This window comes from Bos indicus, chromosome 7 (genome assembly GCF_029378745.1).
Source record: "Bos indicus isolate NIAB-ARS_2022 breed Sahiwal x Tharparkar chromosome 7, NIAB-ARS_B.indTharparkar_mat_pri_1.0, whole genome shotgun sequence".
Lineage (NCBI taxonomy): Eukaryota > Metazoa > Chordata > Mammalia > Artiodactyla > Bovidae > Bos > Bos indicus.
Window position 1 is genome coordinate 73,580,223 of NC_091766.1, and position 26,630 is coordinate 73,606,852.

Here is a 26,630-nt window from a genome sequence, read left to right on the forward strand (position 1 = left end):
TGCTGTGGCATCTGACTGTGTGGATGGTCTGGTAGGCTTAGTTGGTCCCGAGTCTGGTTGGTTGTCAAGCCCAGCTTTGTTCAGATGCTGCTGGGCTATTTAGACTTTAGGCAGCCTGTCTGCTGATGGGTGGGGCCATGCTCCTGCCCTGTTAGTTGTTTGGCCTGGGGCATCCCAGTACTGGCACCCATAGGCTTCCGGGTAGGGCCAGATCTTGGTCCTAATGAGTCGATACGGCAGCTGCTGTGTTTCTGCAATACATCTGATGCCAGCCTCTATGTCCCCAAAGTGAGCCATAGCTCATACCAGGAGACTTTCCAAGACCAGGTTAGGTCTGGCCCATGCTCCTAACAAATTACTGATCTTGCCCTTGGGTTCCAGTGTGCATGAGGTTTTTGTGTGCACCGTTAGAGTGAACTCTTGTTTTCCTTAGTCCTTAGTGAAGTGAAGTGAAGTCACTCAGTCGTGTCCAACTCTTTGCGACCCCATGGACTATAGCCTACCAGGCTCCTCAGTCCATGGAATTTTCCAGGCAAGAGTGCTGGAATGGGTTGCCATTTCCTTCTCCAGGGGATCTTCCTGACCCAGGGATTAAACCCTGGTCTCCCGCATTGCGGGCAGACGCTTTACCATCTGAGCCACCAGGGAAGTCCTGTGAGGCTCCTGCAGTTAAGCCCTGCTGGCCTTCAAAGCCACATGCTCTGTTGGGCTTGTCTTCCACCTACTAGAACACCGGGTTGTGGAACCTGACCTGGGGCTCATAACTCTCACTCCTGTGGAAGAATCTCTCCAATACAATTATTTTCCACTTTGTGGATTTGATTATATTGTGAGTCCACCCCTCCTACCCATCTCACTGTAGTTCTTTCTTTATGTCTTCAGTTGGAGAAGATCTTTTCTGGTAGGATCTAGTCTTTTTTTTCTGTTTATTTTTTAAATTATGATAGTATAATAATACGTTTACACGAGACTTGGAAAATACAGAACAAAGTTACAGATAGTTCCATTATAGTACTTATTTTTTAAATAGATAAGTTAAAAGTTTTAGTTGGAGTTTCAATATAAGACCCTCAAAAATGAATAGAATGAAAATACAGAAAAGTAGAAGGATGTAGTAGACCTGAAAAGCACCATGATAGTTTCCAGTCTTTTTCAGCCATGGTTGTTCTGCAGAGAGTTATGGTTTTGGTGTGCTTGTGAGACTACTAAATTTTTCAGATTTGTTTTGCTGCACATAGCAGTAGTTCACTAATTTGTATTGTATAACACTTCACTATGTAAATATGCCATATTTTATTTGTGCATTCTACTATTTGTTATATGAATTTCTATTATCAATAATGCAACTATGAACATTCTTATCTATTCTTGTACCAGATACATTATGCATTTCTTTTTGGATTAAATATAGTAATAAACTTTCTCAGCAATAGGATACATATGTGTTCATCATTAGCAGATAATGCCACAATGTTTTCCTTTCAGCTGTGCATGAGTCCTAGATGGTCCATATTCTCTCACTTTAATTTAACAAATAAACAACAGCAGCAACAGCAAATCACAGTGAGGGGGCTAGCCCAAAGAAAATGGACTTTAATAATAAGCCTAGAATATGACCTGACATGGACTCTTTTTTTCTGTTTACACCTTCTGTTCCTAGTGAGTGCTATGGTTGTCTTCTCCATATTTTCTGTCCTTATCTTAAATATCCCAATTTTCATTTGGTTTCTGAAGTCCATATGTCATTGGGGATGACGATTTCATCTTTGATACTAGTGGAAGGATATATAATTACACCAAAATAATGAACATAGTCCCATCCTTTAGCTATAGATTTGGTTTCTTATGTATAAATTCATATGTATTCAGGCTAGTGATTCACAAAATGAGAACTTCTAGGGACTTTTAGAAAACTAAATATCTAGAAGAGTTTATCTCTTTTCATGGATGTACATAAGAATGCATAGAGGAAAGTTTTTGTTAGCATCTTCTGATCATACAGGCTTTCCTTGTGGCTCAGCTGGTAAAGAATCCGCCTGCAATGCGGGAGACCTGGGTTCGATCCCTGGGTTGGGAAGATCCCCTGGAGAAGGGAACAGCTACCCACTCCAGTATTTTGGCCTGGAGAATTTCATGGACTGTATAGTCAATGGGGTCACAAACAGTCGGACATGACTGAGCGAGTTTCATTTCAGTTCTGATCATACAGTTAAGCCATCTTTGGGTTGAAGCTGATACCATGGAGTACAGAAGGACAATATAGAAAGAATCCAAGTTGTTAAATACATAGATGAGAAGCTGAATTGAAGCATCAGGAAGCTTATACTACACTAGGTTTAAAATTATATATCCCTCCCAATTTAGTCTGAATATTCTGATGCTGTTTGCTATTTAGTCACTAAGTTGTTTACAACTCTTTGTGACCCCATGGACTTCAGCCCATCAGGCTCTTCTGTCCATGAAATTTCCCAGACAAGACTACTGGAGTGGGTTGCCATTTCCTTCTCCTGGGTATCTCCCTGGCCCAGGGATTGAGCCTGCATCTCCTGCTTGGCAGATGGATTCTTTACCACTGAGTCACCTGGGAAGCCCAAATATTCTGATACTTGCAATAAAATTCATCTTTGCTAATAAAACCCCTCAGTCATTTATTTGATATAGGTCTTCAGCAATTGTTAATAAACAGCTTGCAATTTTACATTGGAATATACACATCTGATAGTTGACTTAGTCAAATAAACACATTTACCAACAGCTGCTGCTGCTGCTAAGTTGCTTCAGTCGTGTCCGACTCTGTGCGACCCCATAGACGGCAGCCCACCAGGCTTCCCCATCCCTGGGATTCTCCAGGCAAGAATACTGGAGTGGGTTGCCATTTCCTTCTCCAATGCATGAAAGTGAATGAAAGTGAAGTCTCTCAGTTGTGCCTGACTCTTAGCGACCCCATGGACTGCAGCCTTACCAGGCTCCTCCGTCTGACCTAATTACAAGACCACTATGAGGTACCATTTCACACCAGTCAGAATGGCTGCAATCCAAAAGTCTACAAATAATAAATGTTGGAGAGGGTGTGGAGAAAAGGGAACCCTCTTACACTGTTGGTGGGAATGCAAACTAGTACAGCCACTATGGAGAACAGTGTGGAGATTCCTTAAAAAACTGGAAATAGAACTGCCTTATGATCCAGCAATCCCACTGCTGGGCATACACACTGAGGAAACCAGAACACGTGTACCCCAATGTTCATCGCAGCACTGTTTATAATAGCCAGGACATGGAAGCAACCTAGATGTCCATCAGCAGATGAATGGATAAGAAAGCTATGGTACATATACACAATGGAGTATTACTCAGCCATTAAAAAGAATTCATTTGAATCAGTTCTAATGAGGTGGATGAAACTGGAGCCTATTATACAGAGTGAAGTAAGCCAGAAGGAAAAACACCAATACAGTATACTAATGCATATATATGGAATTTAGAAAGATGATAACAATAACCCTGTGTACGAGACAGCAAAAGAGACACTGATGTATAGAACAGTCTTATGGACTCTGTGGGAGAGGGAGAGGGTGGGAAGATTTTGGAGAATGGCATTGAAACATGTAAAATATCATGTATGAAACGAGATGCCAGTCCAGGTTCAATGCATGATACTGGATGCTTGGGGCTAGTGCACTGGGACGACCCAGAGGGATGGTATGGGGAGGGAGGAGGGAGAAGGGTTCAGGATGGGGGTTCAGGATGTATACCTGTGATGGATTCATTTTGATATTTGGCAAAACTAATACAATTATGTAAAGTTTAAAAATAAAATAAAATTTTTAAAAAAATTGAAAAAAATATTGAGCATGGTATGAGCTAATGGCGCGTCACTGTAAGTAGAACAATTCATCAGAATTGATCCTTAGACATACCCCTACCCTTACTCTAGCCTCTGTGCATGTATATACTCACATACACACCTGTGCATAGAGCACCCTTCCTGAAAGGTTCTGCACAGGTTCTTACGTCTCCTCCCTAGGAGATACAGAATTCCATTGGCCACTAAAGGCCGCATATGAAACAGCAGCTTGTGCCCCGGTTCTCCTTCTCACTAAACCACAGTGTTTCTCAAGAATCCCTTATCCTTCAGGGATGTACAGAATGAAGTCTCCTCCTCCTATGATCAGATTCTAAGTCCCCTCCACCCCCTGAGGATATATACTTACTTAGCATAGCTGCTCCTACACTTTATACCCAAGTCCACCTTTTGCAGTAGCTGGAGGATGGTCTTTGAAATAAACTTATGCCTTAACACTGCAGCATGCACTGCTTTCCAAGTCATGAAAGAACTTAGAGAGTAAGTTGATCACATCCATTAAGTTAAATTACAAGCTCCACTTTTATTCCTCAGTGTGAGAAGATCAAATCATTGGTATCTGCAATGGCAAGTTTATGAAATTTGAATGTTCTTAACTTTGTGCTGAAGGTGCCATATTCTTATTGAACTCAGGCATAAGCGAATTTATTGTCCTAAGGGAAAATGAGCTTGAACACCCGTTTGTTTTAGTTGATCTTACTTTCTGATAAGTGTAAAATCGCAGATTCTTTGGCCCCATTTCCTTTCTCAAATCCTCACAGCATAATGGTTAAACATTTTGGTTTTGGCAAACTAAACGACTATTGGCAAATATCAGTGTTTTTCTTCATCTGTAAAATGGAGATATTTATAGGAGTATCAGGGTTTTAGAGGTCAAAGTGGGAGAATGTATGTGAAGTCCTTAAAGTTTATGTGTAGAACATGGTGAATACATAACAATAGCCATTGTTGGTATTATTTATCTTAGGAAAACTAGTCAGAAAAAAATGATTCTTTTCATAAGTTTTAATTGTAAATTTCATATGCACTCACAGAATTTGTAGTTTAGTAGTGGAAACAGACAATATGCGAATCGGTAAATACCCATTGTGACAAACGCTGTGAAGCAGTCGAAGGACTGATGAGAAGAGACGAAGGATCAGGTGGGTGACAAAGGCAGAGGAAACAGTAAGGAATGACCCCTACTGATACTGAGAAGGTGATGTTTGTGTTGAAAATTGAAAGCTTATAAGGAATAAGCTATGATCAGTAGCACTTTGGGAGGTGGAGAGAAGAGATTTTAGGCAGAGAAAGAAAAATATATATCCTGTATTTATGATGCCAAATACCAATGGATGTGAAGATACCCAAGTGAGAAAACAAATGTTTTTATTGTTTCTCATCCAAATGTGTGCTGATATACTGCCCTAAGCAAGTACAATGACTAGATTTTTCTTCCTACAAAACTGAGAGCTTGATTGAATCTGTGAAAATATGAAATACTTGGATTAAAATTTAAAAGTGTATAAACTTCATGATTATCTTCACAGTGTCAAGTATCCAAAATAAGTACCAACATTCAGATATTTAAGACCTACTGTCTAATTGAGAACAACCTTTCATCTCTTCACTATTTATTTTTTTGTCACTTTTTTCTTAAATTGATTTTTCTCATTATAAATATAAACTCATTACACTCAAATCATGCATGTAACTGTAAAGGTGAAAATTAAAAGTAATATTCTAATTTATACCAGAGAATTTCAGTTGGAAAAGCTAAAGTAGGAAGTTGGAAATCTGTGCTTTTTTAAAGGGCCTACCTCAACACACCACACACACACACACACACACACACAGACACACAAACACACAAGGGTAAGCACCCCAGGTTCACTCTGTGACTGAGATTGTCAACTTTTGATATGCATGTGAACCATTTGAAGATCTGTTAAAATAAAGATTCTGATTCAGGAATCCAGGTTGGCCCAGGGTTCTCCATCTCTAGAAATTTCCCAGGAAATTCTCATGCTGTTGGTTCAAGGCTCTTGATTGGATGGCTTTCTAACAGGTTTTTTTTTTTTTTGAAAGTTTTCAAAGATGAAAATTTCACAACCTTTTCTGGCACTGTCTTTTAGGACTTATCACTCAGACTACAAAAAAAAAAATGTTTTTCATTATGGTAAGAGTAATGTTAATTTCAGTCCTTTTCCTCTGCAAGATTATATTCAGTTTATAAAGGGTACAAGAAGAAATAATCATTTCCGTAGGCCATTACATTTAGGTAGGTGCCTTGAGCTAGAAGTTCAAGTTTGCTCTCAGCACACACAACTGTTAATCAGTTTTCTTGCATCATTATCAATCTATTTCTGCCCAGGTGTTTTCATGGAGTTCACAGTACCACAGAATGCCTTATCTAATTGTCATTATTACTAGAGCTCCCATCTATAAGTGAGGTGACCTTAACAGCAGAGAATTCTGGAGAAACAGCCAATTTTGAATGAGAGAGGTTCTTTTTTCTTTTTTTTTTTTAAACAAATCTGGAAACAATCCCAGATTATTCATCAGCCCCGTTAATTTAGACCTCAGCTGGGAACACACTAAAGAATAAAAACTTCATTTATTTATAATGTAGGGGTTCATTATTTTTCTTCCTGGATAACATCTGTTTTTAGTTCTTCTCAGCCCATATTAGATCAAAGCCTGGAAGTGGTGTCTGAAGATTCAGGTTTTAGTTATGAGGTTGAAGCTTTTTATATAAATCTACTTTCAGGGCTATGTGTCAGGTACTCTCCTAAGCACTTAATAAGCATTATCTTGAAAGTGTTAGTCACTCAGTCAGATCCAACTCTTTGAGACTCCATGGACTGTAGCCCACCAGGCCTCTCTGTCCATGGGATTCTCCAGTCAAGAATGCTGGAGTGGGTTACCGTTTCCTTCTCCAGGGGATCTTCCCAATCCAGGGATTGAACCTGGGTATCCTGCAATGCAGGCAGATTCTTTACTGCCCAAGCCACCAGGGAAGCAAGTGTTATCTTGCACAAAAAATGTGATAGAATAATAGTATTAACTCTATTTTAAAGATGAGAACTTTGTGAAGCTTAGCAAGATTAAATCATTTGCCCAAGGTCATAAAAGAGTAAGTGACAGGCAAGATATGAAGCCAGAAGTCAAACCTGGTACTTTCTGAGTATATGCTCTTAATTTCTCTACTCCACTTTACCTCTTTGTGGCTAAGTAGGCATCCTGAATTATGACCAAATCTGTCACTGACACTTTCACCTGAGATAATCTATTTGATTACTATTTTGGCATCCAATAGATGATGACTCCAAGAGAATTACTAGGTGAAATTCTAGAAAGTAGTATTCCTTTAAAGAAGTATCCCTTTTCTTTTCACTTAATGTATTTTTCCTCCTGGTTTTCCAGAAAATAGTAATAAAGGTAACATGGCACCATCATACTTGGATTATTTATTTGCTAGTATGAGTACGTACTGTGAATAAACATAGCTATTTAATATATATTTCCTTTCCTTGAAGAAACTTTGAGAGGGTACATTTTTTCAGAGAGGAAAGAGGGAGTGAGAGAGAGAAGCTTCAGGGGGAAGGAAGCAAGAGGTTGAGATTCTTTAGAAAATGCACTTTTGCCTGAACAAATTAAACAGTGATAAAATTTCATAATGATGACATCCAACATCCAGTGGGTCAACTACATTCTTTTCTCAATGAGTTATGAGGGGGATTTGAAATTTTCTTTATCAGATAACTTTTTTTTTTCTTCTTAAACTAGTAAGATTCAGGTCATAGGATTAGAACTCTATTACGCAGGGTTCATCAGTGCTCTAGAGAAATGATGAATTGAGGCTTAAGAGGAATTTTCCTAGCAGACAGCTGCTCTCTGCCTGCACTGAAGTAGTTTTGAGTGCTGGCTGAAGCTTTGTCCAGCCCCTCACACATACCTTCTGTGGGTGATCTATGAAATTCAAATTTGGTTTAACTTCTTATGCTAACTGAAGTGCAAGATTTAAGATTGGCTATGTTAGGTTTCATGAGAGTATGTGACTCAGTTTTTATGTTTCCTTTTGTAAAGCTTTGAAGGGATAAAAAGATTACTCACTAAGTTGATGCATGCCAGTGATTACTTTTAAAACTTCATCTCCCATCCTCATTCTCAAACAAAATTAATCACAAAATCAGCTTTCACTTACCATCTTTAGTCATCTATCTGTCTATACATACAAATATATATCTGTATATATATATATATATATATATATATATATTGACAATTGAGTATAATACATGGTTTAAGAACATGATGTATATTCAGGATAATGTGACAGTGATTTGATTTCTGACAAGATTCACTCTTACCATATCTTTAAGCAAATAAACTGAAGATGAGGATCGGTATGAGAAAGTATTTTGTAATTTTTAATTTCACCATAAACATCAAAAGTAACCAATATTTACTGAGTATTGATGAAAATGAAAATGGCAAGGTTTGCACTCCCACTAGGTCTGGAAACTATGATCACCTTATGTGTATGTGTGTGCTGGGGGCAGGGGCATGGAGTTTGGGGCAAGGAGGAGACAAACTATAGGAATTTCAATATCCTTCCAAAATCAGCCTTAGCTTCGGGTTTAGTTGTGGGTTTTCTGACAGGTTTTGGCATAAAAAACTGAATCAGAATATTATGTCACTTTTTGATCATTCAAAATAGATCATTTGATTTCTATGATTATATAAATAATACATTAACCATTAGTATGAATTTCCAGCTTAGGAACTTTTACTACAATAAAGAGTATTTTAAAGTCTACAGCTACATCTTTCTTCATAGTACCAGGTTCTTAGCAATCAAGGATAAATGAACCACCCTTGCTTCCAGTGCAAGGGAGGGGAGAAAAGTACACATACACACACCCCGGGGGAAGAAAATGCAGCAAGACTGACGCTCTCCTTAGTAGTTCAGTTGAGGAGGAAGAGATTTGTCTGGTGGTGTGTGGGAGTGAATCTAATTATCAGCCTCTTATTTCATTAATAGGTTGGAACAAGTTAACTTCTCAAAGGAGAAAGAAGTAGACATTATGCCTGAACGCCTAGACTAGATTATGATCATTTAAGCATTGCTTTCAACAAAATGCTTGTGATTTTTTTCTTAATAAGTGCTTTGTGAAGTTGGGCAGGTGGACAGGAAGAACATCAACAAAAGAAAAGGCAAAGATAACTGGTAGAGCGTAGTATATTTATAGATGGGAGGACAGAGCATTCTGTAAAACCAAAGAGTACACCTGAATAGATTTTAATCTACCTCTGTGAAGTTTAATTAGCTAGACTAACCCTCGGCTGAGAATTTCCCTGCAATCCATTGTAACACACTCCCATCACCCTACTTCGTTTCTCATTTTCCACCAAAGGTCTGTGACTAAAAGTCAACTTGGATGGAGTCTATGTGATTCTTGATCAATTTTTTTTTTCTTAGCCTCACTAGACAAAAATCTGATGATGACTATGAAGATTATGCTTCTAACAAAACATGGGTCTTGACTCCAAAAGTTCCGGAGGGTGATGTCACAGTCATCTTAAACAACCTCCTGGAAGGATACGATAATAAGCTTCGACCTGATATAGGAGGTATGTTAAAGCCTCTTGTGATGTGGGTTTTATACAAACGAAGAGGCCTACCACATTAGAACAAAGCATAAGCCTATTTCAATAACCAGAAGGATATAAATGATACTTTTACTAAATGTAAAAATAATGAATAAACTGCATTCAAGTCTGGGAGGAGATGGAGCATCGATAAGTTCAAAATGAAGAAAGATGATATTCAAACTAACTTGAGAAATAGTAATTTAAAATTTCCTAGACTGAGAGACTATAGAAAAAAAAAAGTGACAGCTTCTTTATGAAGTAACACCAAAAACAAGTACACACCTACTGTATAGCATAAGGATCTCTACTCAATCTGTAATGACCTAAATGAGAATAGAATCTAAAAACGAGTGGATATATTTGTATGTATAACTGATGAACTTGGTTGTACAGCAGAAACTAACACAACATTGTAAATCAACTGTACTCCAATAAAAATTAGTTAAAAAAAGAAAGGAAGGACATACTGATTATCTATAGCTGTGTAACAAGCACAAAATCTCAGAGGTATAGAGTGATAAGCATTTATTTGCCGCTTTGCTGGGGGTGGCCTAATCTAAGGTCAGCCAGGTTGAGGCTGCTCATTTAAGAAAGCTTTACTCTCGTTTCTCCTCCTGGGACCAGCAGACTAGCTAGGAGTATCCTTCTCATGATGATAGCAAAGAATAAGAGAAAAAAATAGAAGCTCATAAGGCTTAAGGCTGGAGAAGGCAATGGCACCCCACTCCAGTACTCTTGCCTGGAAAATCCCATGGATGGAGGAGCCTGGTGGGCTGCAGTCCATGGGGTCACCAAGAGTCGGACACGACTGAAGCGACTTAGCAGCAGCAGCAACAGCAAAGCTTAATGCTTGGAATAAGAGCTAGCACACTCACCTTTGCCCATATATTATTAACCAGTGTGAATCAAATGGTCACGCTCAAAGTTCAGAGTCAGAGAAACAGCCTCACTAATGTGAAGGCAAGGATATAGGTGAAGAGTCCAATCCCCCACAGAGAATTAGAGCATGGCACTTCAAGGAAAATGGATAAAGATGAGGGAGGTGTACTTATTGAATTGAAGCCCAGAATGATGTTATGAATCCTTGTTCATTAAACATTAAATGAAAATGGAGCGCATTCATTAGACCATGGATGTAATACTACAAGATTTTTACTATCAGTCCTCTTTGACAAATAGGTGTGTATTGGGTTTCCATATGGTTTTCTCATTTGATGAGTCACGGAAGTCATTAAATCATTGAGGAAAATTGATTTTGTGTTGGCTAGAGGTGAATGAGGATAAAGTGGTCATAAAAGGAATCAACAGGGAGCAATATTTCAATAACAATTCATAATACTTGTTGCTTTTTATGTCTACTTCATATTTCTAATGCAGTTTATTCTCTAGGTCACACAATAGTTATTTATTTTTCTATATGGGGCATGTCAGGTTACAATGCCCAAATCGATTCAAGAGCTTTAAGAAAAAAAATAATAAAAGTCATGATATATGAAGAAGGAAGAAGAAAATCTGGGCAGTACTTTCTTACTTATTCATTTTTATGTAGTCTTAAAAAGAAAATCAGTTTCAAAACTGCTATGCTTAGTTAATGCCTTAATGTGCTTAAAAGGAGATATTTCTTTGAAAGCAAATAGCTAAATGTAGTGAATTAGTCACTAACTCCACATTAGTTGTGAATAAATCACTTCTAATGTAGCAAAATAAATATTTCTAGAATAACAAGGGCTAGTGTTAAAACATTATGCTTCTTCATATGCATATATTTCTATGGTTCTCTTTACAGTGAAACCAACATTAATTCACACAGACATGTATGTGAATAGCATTGGTCCAGTGAATGCTATCAATATGGTAAGTTTCTAATTGTTTATTTCATTAACAAACTAGAGAGGTAGTGTGTTATCATGGAAATAACAAAGACTATCCTTACAAAAAAATTGGAAGAGAGAGAACCTTTCATATCTTTTCTTTCCCCTCTTGTAATATAATTATTTTTAATGATTTGTATTAAAAATTAAATGTGATCATGTGTATAAAATTAACTTATGTAAAATGCTATAATCTTAAAATTCAACACTCATTGCTTATTTGGTAGGTACTGCTTACTATAAAGTAAAATATAGTGCTTTACTGTGTTTTAGAATATTCATGGTGTGGAGAGGTTATATTTCAAATCAGAATTGTTTCTCAGAGAAGAAATAGTGCATTAGATTTAACAACAAATGTAACTTTATTTTTTTTATAAAGTTTTCTATCAAAATCTGAAATAACGAATTAACTTGGAGCAGAAGACGGTAGAGTAGAATAGAGTAGAACAATGTGATGTAATGTTAGTGATAGTATAACTTTAAAACACAATTTACCAAATAAGCAATAAGGACGCTCTGCTGAATCAGATACGAGAAACATTTATTGCTCTCAATGAGGCTGATTAAAAAAACTGTACCACCACCTGCACCCTCCATGCAAATAGGTTTGCTTGTTTAACCATGAAACAAATGGCAACATGTTTCTCAGACTGTTTAGAATTATGATGATGATTGTGAGCATCTAAGAAGAATCAGCTGTACATGTAGTTTATTTTAACACAAAACTTATGATTTCAGGAATACTTGTACCCAGAACTACTGTCCCAGGATCATAGTTTATGAAATGATGGTTTAAAGACTTTTAAAATGTGTTTGTGTTGGCCAAAGTGTAGGTCAGAAATTCTTGAGTTGCCCTATCTACTGGCACAGCAGGTTCCCCTTTCATTACTTGTGGACTGCAAATATAGAATTAAATCGTAAACAGAGTGGTGTGACTTACCCCAGTGGAAATGCAGCCAGTTCCAGTGAGATACAGGGCAGGAGTGCAAGGATACAATCCAGAACAACAGAAATCAGGCAAAGGAAGAAGGTTCTAGTCTGATCCTGACAAGCTGTGCTTCTTAGGCAAAGAAATAATCTCTCTGTGGTTTCTGGTGTTCTCTTTTTTTCTTTTGATGTGTATTCTTCATCATAAATGGTGATGGGTCAAGGGGATTAGATTAGGAAATGTGGATAGTTTCTATTCTTCACCTCTCATATTCTAAGACTGCTAGGGTCATGCTCTAAGAACACTAAGGGTTTTTTCCATTAATTTTCTCATGTGTATACAGATTAAAATCGAGCTGTAAAATAATACTAAATAAAATCTAAATATGACAGCCAAGCAGATCTTGGGTGTTACGGCTCCAGGTCTAATTCACATCAAACTTTCTTTTCTTTAATTAAAGTCAATCATGTACATGAGGGTAATCATCAGAGTCACGTGTCATCATAGCACTTTTTGCATATGTTTTGTGACAGATTAGTACAGTAATAAAGATTATCTTTTAATTGGTCCATTTCTTCTTGTTTAGAAAAAAAGACAATTGTAATAGTAAAAAAATAAAATTAGTTACCTTACACTGAGTGTTTGCCACCTGCAAGACAGGGCACAAAGTCTTTTTTGTATAGGGTGTATTCCCCTTTTCTATCTTCACACTGCTTAGGTCTTCTGGTGGCCTCAATTTATTGCGAGGCGACCTAAACTCCAGAGCTCTAGTTTAGAACTGTTTTTGAGTGTTCTGGACTTTGTTTTACTCTGTAGCAGTGGCTTTTTGAACCTATTTCCTCAAAAGACAACTGGCAATGTCTGGAGATGGTTTTGGTTGTCACGACTTGGGGGTGGGATTTTTTGTTGGTGCTATTGCACTTAGTGGGTAGAAGCTAAGAATGCTAGTAAACATCCTAAAATACACAAAATTGCCCCCACACCAAAGAATTAGCTGGCCAAAAATAACATGAGAAACTCTTCCCCATAAATACCAAATGCAAACAAGTGTATCAAGGCTATGATCTTTTGCCAGAATTCATTTACACAGGTCTATTTGTTCATAATGTATTAACTTGTCTACAAAAGATGGGTGAGTCTCCTTAGCCAAGCTTTTGCTTTCTTTTGGATCATTCAAACCCAAAGTAGCTTTGCTTGGTATTGGCAATGAAATCGTAAGTGATAAATACAAACAAGTGGCCTATAATACAATCCTACTATATTAAAGATGTTCCATTTCACCTTTTTGTTTAAAACAGGAATATACAATTGATATATTTTTTGCCCAAACATGGTATGACAGACGTCTGAAATTTAACAGCACCATTAAAGTCCTCCGACTGAATAGCAACATGGTGGGGAAAATCTGGATTCCAGACACTTTCTTCAGAAATTCCAAAAAGGCAGACGCACACTGGATAACCACCCCTAATAGGATGCTGAGAATTTGGAATGATGGTCGAGTGCTCTACACTTTAAGGTATTCTTTTGGAAAAGGAAATGAGTAATTGTTGGGAATAAAACAAAGATCAATTACGTTCTCTTAGAACAAAAAGAGCTAACATGTCAAACCTAAATCAGGATTGGCGCTTGAGCAAAATAATATGTGATGCTACAAAATTAGTTTCGTGGTTTTTTTCCTCTTATCAATGAACTTTTTCAAAGGATATAATTAAAACATTTTCTGTGACTGATGTAGGAACTCTTTTCTCACAGGGATATGAAATTTCCCTTGCCTTTATGAGATCATCTAACCTTTATACCAGTCTTGGCTTTTATGTGTATGCCCTGCTACTTTAAAATATGGACACTAAAAAATAGTCATCCTTAGGAGTTGATATGCTTGGAAATGTTTCTGTTTCAAAGGAAAAAATCATTACTCAAGGAGAATTTTTGATGTGGGAATCTGTACATCCTTTTCTTTTTAGCTGCACAATGGCATAACTAGAATGAATTCCATCTCCCAACATCTACTCCCCACTACATTGATAGGCTATTTGACTTTTTTTTTTTTTTTGCTATTTTTGGAATAGATATTCTTGGGGAAAACTTTAAAAGAAGGTATCATTTATTTTCTGAACTTAAATATTAAGCCAACATTAGAAAGGTTTTTGACTTAAATTAATGCCATCATCTTAGCACTTCATAATTGATACATTTAAATTTTTTATGTTGAAGTTTCTCATGGGTGAGAGTATATTATGAAGTCAACATAATAGATAAGTACACGCACTTAAGAATCAGACAAATCTGGCTTTGATGATTAGCTCTGTATCATACTGTGCTGTGCCTAGTTGCTTCAGCTGTGTCTGACTCTGTGCAACCCTATGGACTGTAGCCTGCCAGGTACCTTTGTCCATAGGATTCTCCAGGCAAGACTACTGGAGTGGGTTGCCATGCCTTCCTCCAGGGGATCTTCCCAACCCAGGGATCAAAGCCACGTCTTCTACATCTCCTGCACTGAAAGGCGGGTTTGTTACCAATAAGGCCACCTGGGAAGCTCCTGAATCGTATTATATTATTTGTAGGTATTAGGGCAGTTCTCCAGGATTTCTATAGGAGTGGCAACAGTTGAGAATATGTACAGGACTAGAGGCATCTATCTGGTAGCAGGGGTCTAGCTGCTAGGAGTATCCCAAAGTTTTATTTGTATGCTAAGTATGATGTTTTTACTTAGTTACATTTTTATTTAGAGGAATGAGGTGAGAATTGATGGGGATTACGGCAAAGGAGGTACCTCTACCGCCATGACATATGCCCCTACCCTAGTACGACAACTGAGCACCTTTCATTTATTTTAAACTTCTATAAAATAGAGTTAATGATTATTACTTTACAGAGTGGTAATAAGGACTAAATGGGGTGATATGCAAAGTGTTTAACTGCTGCTGCTGCTGCTGCTAATTCACTTCAGTCGTGTCCGACTCTGTGTGACCCCATAGACGGCAGCCCACCAGGCTCCCCCATCCCTGGAATTGTCCAGGCAAGAACACTGGACTGGGTTGACATTTCCTTATCCAATGAACGAAAGTGAAAGTGAAGTCGCTCAGTTGTGTCCGACCCTCAGCGACCCCATGGACTGCAGCCTACCAGGCTCCTCCGTCCATGGGATTTTCCAGGCAAGAGTACTGGAGTGGGGTGCCATTGCCTTCTGTGGTGTTTAACATCAGTCAGTTCAGTTCAGTTGCTCAGTCATGTCTGACTCTTTGCCACCCCGTGAATTGCAGCACGCCAGGCCTCCCTGTCCATCACCAACTCCCGGAGTTCACTCAAACTCACGTCCATCGAGTTGGTGATGCCATCCAGCCATATCATCCTCTGTCGTCCCCTTCTCCTCTTGCCCCCAATCCCTCCCAGCATCAGTCTTTTCCAATGAGTCAACTCTTCGCATGAGGTGGCCAAAGTACTGGAGTTTCAGCTTTAGCATCATTCCTTCCAAAGAAATCCCATCTATCTATGTTTAACACAGAACCTAATAAAAAAGTAAGCACAAGCAGACATTTAAACTATTTGTATCTATTTTCAGTAATAAATATGAATAATGTGATTCTTCTAGATCTTAGTATCCAGGATCTTATAGCTTCAAAATATTTCATGTTAAATGCCCTTCTGAGGTATATTTTATGCCATATGTAATATTCAAGATATAAAATTCAATACTTTAAACTGGATCCATAGCTCTTGTCATCAGAGTTACATCAGTTAGTAGGAAAAACAGTCACAATTGCAAAAGAAATTCATTGCATATGTTTTGATTTCATCATGGGTTTTATTAAATTAGATGTGAGGTAAAGATTGGAATTAGAATCTAGTGGAAATCAAATTTTGTCTGCTAAATAAGAGCTCAGTCTAGCTTTTGAAGTATTAAGTAAAGTTATGCTATCTGAAGTCACTTTATCATTCCATAATATTATGGTTATTTTTTCACTTCTATTAACTTAGAGAAACACTATACAATATTTAATTATGGAAGCCACATCAAAATTATCACTCATGAGATTCATTCAAGATTTGAATGAGTTTGCTAACCTATATAAAGAGATGATTTCATTCTTATTGCTTATCTATAATGAGTTACCAATGTATATATATGTGCATAGATATATATCTGTGTAACTATCTGCAATCTGTATTATCTTCAATTTTAATAATTCCAGTTTAATTTGGAGAAATGATACTAATAAAATATCAAATTTAATTATAATTTCACTTATGAATAAAGCTTATCTTTTCTTTGAAGAGCATGTAATTACTGAGTGACAATGATAAAAACTTCCAGCTTTGGAGACACAGTCTTGGGCTCACATCTCAACCATGACACTAGCTTTGTCACTTCAGACAAGTCTAAGTACAATAAAGCCATAATAACACTTACTAAATGAGAGAAAAATTCACCTTACCTAGTGCCATGCTGACAATTAAGGGCTCAATGATGATTAGTTATATCTTAGGACCAGTAATTGCCCTATTATACCATAGAAAAATTAAACTTATGCTGAACTTTTAACATAAAAGGTTTATAAAATAAAGTTTTTTATGTTAAGATTGATATCTGTAATTATAAGAAGTATAGCTAACAAATATGGAATTTAAAATATCGTCAATCTATCACCATTACAATTTAACATTATAGTCATACTTCCCCAAATGTGGTCAAAACATCTAGGACTCCTTTAAATTTTATCCCTCCTAGAGTTCTAGCCTCTTTTGGGAAAGAAAATCTGTATGTTTAATAAGCGCCTCTGGGACTCCAAGGGCTTCCCTGGTGGCTCAGAGGTTAAAAGGATCTGCCTGCAATGAGGGAGACCCAGGTTTGATCCCTGGGTCGGGAAGATCCCCTGGAGAAGGAAATAGCAACCCACTCCAATATTCTTGCCTGGAGAATCCCATGGGCAGAGGAGCCTGGTGGGCTACAGTCCACGGGGTTGTAAAGAGTGGGACATGACTGAGCGACTGCACTTTCTTTCAGGGACTCCATGGCAGACATTTTTCTGATACATCTGTGCATTTAACATCTGGCTGCTACTAGATATTCTTATACTCTTTAACATCCTATATAATTGCTTTATATTGTTCCTTTGTAAGAACGCTTAATACTCTGTTGTGAAACACAGGTATTTTTAAACTCACATATAGTAATTTAAATATAACAGCTAACAAGTACTTACACGCAGAAGGTTCTGCTGTAATTATCAGATAAGTTCTGAGAATTATCTGCATTCATTTACATGCAAACAGTAAATGAGCTTAAGTTCTTAAAAGAGTTTGTTCTATTAAGTAAGTTAAGTGAATTCACTGAGCAATCCCATGTGTGCAGTTAGTTTGCCAAAAAAAATATGGGATAATAAGCACTGAATAAGTGAAGTTGAGGTCAGTGAGAATTTATTGTTTAGTCTGGGAAAATAAATGGACATTAAGTCTTACACAATTTTATCCTGGACTTCAGTGAGGATCACCTTGTATTATCAGTAAGAATGGGTGAGATACTGTCCAGGAATAAAAATGAATGGTCATTAGAAAGTGCTAATACATATTTAAAATTTTTTAAACTGTCTAAAACCTTTGTATCATATCTTTCTACTTAGACTGACAATTGATGCTGAGTGCCAGTTACAGTTGCACAATTTTCCAATGGATGAACATTCCTGCCCCCTGGAATTCTCCAGTTGTAAGTAATTATTCATTCTATATTCTGTATCCCCTCTCACCAGTAGTCTTTCTCACTGCGATACCAATTCATTGGGAAACTTAGAGAACGCAAAATTGCATTATGCAGTGTTGTTGACTTTGAAGATTCTGATAATCCCTTTCATCATTAAAAAAGGGATCTATTTTATCAGAAATTACAAATAGACTTCATTGGGGCATAAACTTGGAATAAATTGGCAGTGGGTTCCTGAATGACTGTGTTGGGAAGGATTGTAAAGCCTGGCCTTGTCTCAATAGAAAGAGGTGCTGCAATTGATGGGGTTGCAAAGAGTCGGACACGACTGAGTGACTGAACTGAACTGAACTGAATATCACTCCTTCCATGGACCCAGAAAAGATTAGCAGGATATTTGTTAGTTGTTTTCTCCCTATGTTGGCTTCCCTGGTGGCTAAGATAGTAAAGAATCTGCCTTCAGTGCAGGAGACTGGTTTGATCCCTGGGTTGGGAAGATACTCTGGAGAAGGGAATGGCTACCCACTCCAGCATTCTTGCCTGGAGAATTTCATGGACTAAGGAACCCAGAGGGCTACAGACCACGGAGTTGCAAAGAGTTGAACATGACTGAGCAAATGAACAAAAACAGCAAAATAACAAAATTGAAAATTACATCCTCCATCTGGAGTTCTAGTAATATCTAAAACTAGTTATCTGCCAGTGAGCAAAAGACTGATTTGGGGGTCATGTGAAAGTGACTCAGTCACTCAGTCATGTCCAACTCTTTGTGACCCCATGGACTGTCCATGGAATTCTCTAGGCCAGAATACTGGAGTGGGTAGCCTATCCCTTCTCCAGGGGATCTTCCTGACCCAGGAATCGAACCAGGGTCTCCTGCATTGCAGGCAGATTCTTAACCAACTAAGCCATCAGGGAAGCCCTATTGGGTTCAGTTAAAATCCCAAACCCAACACTATAGATTTGAACAAATTACTAAATCTCTCAATGAGTCCACAACACAGGTTTCCATAGAGATTATAAGACCTGCCTCACCTCAATATTGTTTTGTTCATATAATATATGTAAAAAGCCTATGCTACCTCACACATAATAAGATTCAATCAGTAGCTGTATTATTTTATTATTATTATTATCATGAGATAATAGCCAATAGCAAGAAGATCCTTGATGATTCTAGAAGGAATTAAGCTTTAGTAACCTTCATAGGTATTTCCTGCCTAAATCAAAAACAAGCCTCATTTTTTCCCACATGTGCCTGACTATTTGTTCTGTATTCATGTTAGATTGCTTACCTCCTCCTTATTTCTGAACTGTCAATTGTGTATATTGTGTAGAATGAAAAAGCATGAATTTTAAAAATTTAATGTATGTACAATTTATCAGCCAGGGAGTAATGGAGATGCCTAAAAAGAAACTGAATCATAATAACAATACTTTCAAAAAAAGATTAGAAAAACAGTCACCTGTTTTGACAAACATTTCCAGGGGGAAACAAAAAACAAAACAAAAAAAGCAAAACAAAGGGCACCAAAGAAAAAATTCATTGTATATTTTATATATATTGAGAAAAGTTCTCATTATAAATCTTATTTCATATGTTTTACCTTGTCCAAGGATAGACTATTTTTAAGTGAAAACTCCCCTAAGGCTTAGGATATGGTATTTATTTTCTTTTAATTTTCCAACTGAGACTACTCCTCTCCTGAGTTAGATAAAACTTAAGAAACAGTGATCTCTATGCCATCAGGTTGCTGATTGACAATTGTCTTCTGAGCCCAAAATCAACTTAGTATTACTTATTGCTATCAAAACAATTCAATCACCAACATATTCTCCATAGGAAGTTCCTTAATATTATCAGGAATAATATTATTATATTAATATTCCTTAAATTCTCAGTTTTCATCACATCCTGCCCTACCACCCACCACTGCCCTCTCAATAGCAACCTGCTTTCTTTCTTTCTTTTAAATTAATTAATATAGTGGACAAAAAGTTGGACCAAAACCAAAGAATAAAAGAGACAAGGGATTTTATTCCAAGGAGTCAATCACCTTCCATAGTCAAAACTTACCTTTCCACAGAATTATTAGAAGATATACAGTGGAGAAGATTTCTAGTTTTATGGGCTATCTATTTTACTTGAGTTTACCCTACACTTTACTTAATTGTAATTTTTATCCATTCAACAAATACATATTGAAAAGCAATTCCACAAAATAAGTACAATCACCCCCATGTAAGTACACCCATAGGTGAACAAATAACTTAGGAGAAAAATTAAGAAACTTGTCTAGGGTATTATGGAAAAGGTAAGCAAGGAAAAGGTACTATTGATCACTACATTATCCATGTAACATTTGTTTCATGATTGCCTTCTGTTGTTTTGGCTGAACATGACTGAACCTTAAAGAATCGATATAGTTCTCATAGGTATCTTCCCCTTGGCATTTCTACTTACTACTTTTAGTTATAGTTGTATATTAAAAAGAAGCCTCAACAAATTGAGTGTGAGAATAATATAAATAGTTGAAGTAATTTTTTCCTTCTACTCCAAGGACATGCCCTGGACAGGGATTTGAATCTGCTTTCCTTCCACCCAGGGACTGAACCTGTGGCTTCTGCCACATCTCATGCATAGCAAGCATATTCTTTACCACTGAGCCATCGGGGACATCCTAGATACTTCTTCTTCCATTATTTTCTATTTCTACATGACTCAAAATCTCACCCTTTTGAGTCCCTTTCACTGTAAATATTATCTTGCATATGTAGTGAGAGGAGAGTGAAAAAGTTGTCTTAAAGCTCAACACTCAGAAAACTAAGATCATGGCATCTGGTCCCATCACTTCATGGGAAATAGATGGGGAAACAGTGGAAACAGAAGCTGACTTTATTATTCTGGGCTCCAAAATCACTGCAGATGGTGATTGCAGCTATGAAATTAAAAGATGCTTATTCCTTGAAAGGAAAGTTATGACCAACCTAGACAGCATATTAAGAAGCAGAGACATTACTTTGTCAACAAAGGTCCGTCTAGTCAAGGCTATGGTTTTTCCAGTGGTCATGCATGGATGTGAGAGTTGGACTGTGAAGAAAGCTGAGTGCCGAAGAATTGATGCTTTTGAACTGTGGTGTTGGAGAAGACTGTTGAGAGTCCCTTGGACTGCAAGGAGATCCAACCAGTCCATCCTAAAGGAAATCAGTCCTGGGTGTTCATTGGAAGGACTGATGCTGAAGCTGAAACTCTAATACTTTGGCTACCTGATGCAAAGCACTGATTCATTTGAAAACACCCTGATGCTGGGAAAGATTGAGGGCAGGAGAAGAAGGGGACAACAGAAGATGAGATGGTTGGATGACATTACCGACTCAATGGACATGGGTTTGGGTGAACTCTGGGAGTTGGTGATGGACAGGGAGGCCTGGCATGCTGCAGTTCATGGGGTTGCAAAGAGTCAGACATGATGAGCCACTGCTGAACTGAACTGATAGTATATAGTATTTATTATATGCTATTTATATCTTACCCCAGACAATATGAAGTATTCGTATAGTATATACAAACTCTGTTTAGTATACCTTATACTCAGTTTACATGCTTTTCACAGGTAATTTTGACCTCATGATTTTAAAATCTGATTTCCCAGTTAGGATATATATTTTCTCTCCTGTAATGTGGTGTTGGAGAAGACTCTTGAGAATCCCTTGGACTGCAATGAGATCCAACCAGTCCATCCTAAAGGAAATCAGTCCTAAATATTCATTGGAAGGACTGATGTTGAAGCTGAAATTCCAATACTTTGGCCACCTGATGTGAAGAGCTAACTCATTTGAAAAGACCGTGATGCTGGGAAAGATTGAAGGCAGGAGAAGAAGGGGATGACAGAGGATGAGATGGTTGGGTGGTATCACTGACTCAATGGACATGAGTTTGAGCTCTGGGTGTTGGTGATGGACAGGGAAGCCTGACATGTTGCAGTCCATAGGGTCACAAATAGTTGACACGACTGAGTGACTGAACTGAACTGAATGCTCTTTAATACAGGATCATCATCCAAGTCACAACTATTTCTTTGGTTATTTCCCTCAGTGTGTTGTTCATAGAAAGTGGTTGCTATGTATATTCATTTTTAATAATTTTAAATATGTTTCCTATCTCATGGCAGATGGCTATCCACGTGAAGAAATTGTCTATCAGTGGAAGCGTAGTTCTGTTGAAGTGGGTGACACAAGGTCTTGGAGACTTTATCAATTTTCATTTGTTGGACTGAGAAATACCACTGAAGTAGTGAAGACGACTTCTGGTAAGATGCACTTGAAAATAATTTTAAATGACCTTTCCAGAGTTTAAATTATGGTAGAAATGATTTAGAAGCTTTCAGTACTTGTCTAGAAATGATATTCAGCCAACTAAATGTCTTAATTTACTAGAGACAACTATAATTGGTATTCTAGCATGATACATAAACATAAATGGATTTTATCAATTTAAAGCAAGTTAGATTCAAATTGGATAAGTAAATCATTTGCTTAATTTCCTTTAGAAAAATCAATGTCTATTATTTAAAAAGAAGAAAATATTTATTAGGCATAGATATAATGTTTCTTTTAAGAAATATGTTTCATAATATATTGAAATAGCTGCATTTAAAATATCACATGGAAATGAAGCAACTGACAAAGAATTAGTCTCAAAAATATACAAGCAACTCTTGCATCTCAATTCCAGAAAAATAAATGACCCAATCAAAAAATGGGCCAAAGAACTAAACAGACATTTCTCCAAAGAAGATATACAGATGGCTAACAAACACATGAAAAGATGCTGAACATCACTCATTATTGGAGAAATGCAAATCAAAACCACAATGAAGTACCATTTCACGCCAGTCAGAATGGCTGTGATCCAAAAGTCTACAAGCAATAAATGCTGGAGAGGGTGTAGAGAAAAGGGAACCCTCTTACACTGTTGGTGGGAATGCAAACCAGTACAGCCACTATGGAGAACAGTGTGAAAATAGAGCTGCCATACGACCCAGCAATCCCACTGCTGGGCATACACACCGAGGAAACCAGAAGGGAAAGAGACACATGTACCCCAATGTTCATCGCAGCACTGTTTATAATAGCCAGGACATGGAAGCAACCTAGATGTCCATCAGCAGACAAATGGATAAGAAAGCTGTGGTACATATACAAAATGGAGTATTACTCAGCCATTAAAAAGGATACATTTGAATCAGTTCTAAGAAGGTAGATAAAACTGGAGCCTATTATACAGAGTGAAGTAAGCCAGAAAGAAAAACACCAATACAGTAATACTAACGCATATATATGGAATTTAGAAAGATGGTAACCCTGTATTCAAGACAGCAAAAGAGACACAGATGTATAGAACAGTCTTTTGGACTCTGTGGGAGAGGGTGAGGGTAGGATGATTTGGGAAAATGGTATTGAAACATGTATATTATCATATGTGAAACGAATCGCTAGTCCAGGTTCAAGGCATGGTACAGGATGCTCGGGGCTGGTGCACTGAGATGACCAAGAGGGCTGGTATGGGGAGGGAGGTGGAAGGGGGGTTCACGATGGGGAACACATGTACACCTGTGGAGGATTCATGTCAATGTATAGCAAAACCAATACAGTATTGTAAAGTAATTAGCCTCCAAGTGAAATAAATAAATTTATATTAAAAAATATCACGAGGAAGATTAACTTTACAAAAATGAAGAAAAGTCACCATAGTATATATGGACTAATTCCCTATTCAGTAATGAAATGGTTTAAACTGGCTCATTGTGAATAAGGGACTGGGTTTTGGTGTCAAACAGGCCTGGGTTCAAATCTCAACTCCATCAGTTACCAGCTACAAATTTTAAGAATTTACTGAATGTCTCAGGAGACCAGCTTTCTCAGAGAAACAGTGTGCACAAAAAGATCTGCCTCATAGGCATATTGCATGTATGAAAATAAAAGATAAAATGCTTAGAATAAAACCTGGCAGTGAACATTCAGTAAGTAGTAGTGCCTAATAATATTGATTAGAATTATCAAGTATGTCTGGGGCCTAATGTGGTCAGGGCTTCAGTTTTTTCAAGAAAAACTAAAACTCTATAATCTTATATCAACTATCATAATTTTAACAGTATTAAAAACATGTGGGACAAATCAGACATATTTCTAGACCACATCTATCTCACGGGTGGGTATAGGTTCATACAAACCCTTTGCAATGCTAAGTACAAACTCCATAAAAATTACTCCAGCTACTCCTTTTTAAAGCTATGTGAATTTAAATATGTCCTAACTTCCAATATAAACATTGTGTTCACAACTTACCATCTATTAAGATATATCTTTTTATATTTGTTTCCTGAAGTTGCTTTCTGATTATTTATTTATACATACTAATTTTTATTCCCCTGAAATTCATAGGAGATAGTTTTGTGTTGACTAAAAAGCTTTGGTCTATGGTACAGAAAGGAACAAAAACCTAGACAAACATGGGGATTTAAGATTCTACCTTCATAAATACCATCCTTTAAATCAAAGCTATCTGGCCCTAATATTGTTTTTGGCATTTTCAGCTTTCTTAAAAAAAAAAAAAAAAAAAACTCTTAAGCAGCAAATAGAATCCAAAAGAAAATCAGGAACTGCTCTAGTCTATTTTTAAAAATGTGGCCTTATGTTCTCTTATTCACTGGAAATCCTGACCATCAAGTACTAGAACAGTCCTTATTTTGGTCCCCATTAACAGATTCAGGATTGTCTTAGAACAGGTCTTCCATCTGTGAAAGAACATATGTAAAAATATTCTCTAAGTCTGCATGCTTCCAGAACAAGAAAAAGGGTGTTAAATTCTGCTGTGTATTCATATCTCTATAGTTATTATAGCACCCTAAAACAGAACCCACAAACTTATGACTAGCAGATTTTTTGTTTAGTCATTTGAGCCCAGAATGGCCTTAAAACCAACTAATGGTCAGGGAAGTGTTGATTTGATATCATAGGGTTTAATATCACCCCTCCCCAAAGTCTCATACTGAGAATAATGAGTATTTACTGTCTAATAAGAGATACTTCCAAAAGAAAATAATCTGTTTACTTAAAGCAGGACAAGAAAATTTATCAAGGCATCACTGAACTATTTTTCTTCCTAGAAAAATCAAAGCAAACCTGTATTGATATCAGAGTTGATATTGAATAGCACCATTTAATTGATTGCATCAATTCCTTATGAAATTTAATATGGGAGTTAGCCTCCATCTTGGTCTTTTTGTCCACTCCCAGTTCTTGCTGGTTTGTTTTTTTGTGTGCGGTACCATTTCAATTGCCTCTATTAAGAAAAAGGAAACACCAATGCTGAGGGGCATCTTGATTCTTGTAATAGTTGACTGTGTAATGATCAAAAGTCTGTGTGTTACTTTGTTTTATTTCTGATGCCATTCTTATCTTCAAAGCATTGCTCCATAACTAGTTGATACCTACAAAGAAGTTACATTAACAACTTTCTTGGGAAGTTATCAGAAGATCACAGTTATAGATTTTTTGAATGCTGGTTGTTACAAACAATGTGGTTTTCTCTTAGATTTACAGCAAATGTGTCTTCTTTTGAGAAAACTGTTAAAACTAGGCAAGAATATTACCTAAAATTTGGTCTAGTTTACTGTATGGATTTCTAACATTCTCTCATTCAAGTTCACCTTTCATGATTTTGTTATATCAAAGTAATGATTATTCTGTGGGTTCCCTAGTATTTTTTTCTTTAAATTGATTCCTTGTTATTAATAAAATGAATTTTTAAAAGGGAAGTTCATATTAGGACCATAATTGGAAAACCAGAAACATTTGACATGAATAGAAATTGATTAATATAATGAAAAATAAAGAAATGCTCTTAAATTTTAAGTGCACATATTTGTGTTTCCCAGACTCTGAATATGTTAGAAAAGATAGAGAAAAGGGAAAAGATAAACAGCATCAAAGTAAAACACTTCTTTGATTTAAACTGAAGAATAGAAGAAGCAGGAAGGAATTTTCTTACATATAATTCAATGCTGTGTGATAATTCTGTATACACCACCTGAATCATCTTTATCATTTATCTGCATTACTCTTGAGAAAAATATTGCCTTGGTGGTGGATTGATAAGGCTTGAAGAATACCTACAATCCATAATCAATACATCAAAATAGATTCTGGATCCATGATTTCTCTGCAAACCATCTCTTCCTGATTGTTCTATATCTGGTAACAGCACCATCATTGTCCCAGTGAGCCAGGCGTGAACACTCAGAGTCACATGTCTGCCTCCCACATCTAATGAATCACGAAGGCACTTAGCCCTCTGAAATATCTTGTGTAACTGTCCTCTTTTCCATTGCCACTGCCACTGTCCTAGTTCACGATTTTATCTTTTCTCATCTGGACTGTGTTGGGAGCCTATTAAACTATGTTCCTGCTGTCAGTCTCTTTCCTACAGCCTATCCTTTATACATTAATCATAAAAGCTAGCACTTACTGAGCACTAACTACATGTACCATAGCAAACATTTTATATAAATGACCTACTTTAATTCTTATAACTACAGTCATATTTAGTGTCATTAACACTGAGGGTAC

At 37.0% G+C, this 26,630-nt stretch overlaps 1 protein-coding gene across 2 annotated transcripts in view; it reads left to right on the forward strand.

Moving 5' to 3' along the window:
* GABRG2 (gamma-aminobutyric acid type A receptor subunit gamma2) overlaps positions 1-26,630 on the forward strand; it is a 130,400-nt gene that overhangs the window by 19,598 nt on the left and 84,172 nt on the right. For both annotated transcript variants that reach the window (XM_019963686.2, XM_019963687.2), the window contains exons 2-6: positions 9,327-9,478; positions 11,286-11,353; positions 13,597-13,817; positions 17,923-18,005; positions 22,172-22,309. In XM_019963686.2, the coding sequence (XP_019819245.1) occupies positions 9,327-9,478; positions 11,286-11,353; positions 13,597-13,817; positions 17,923-18,005; positions 22,172-22,309 (662 nt within the window). The remainder of the gene's footprint in view (positions 1-9,326; positions 9,479-11,285; positions 11,354-13,596; positions 13,818-17,922; positions 18,006-22,171; positions 22,310-26,630) is intronic.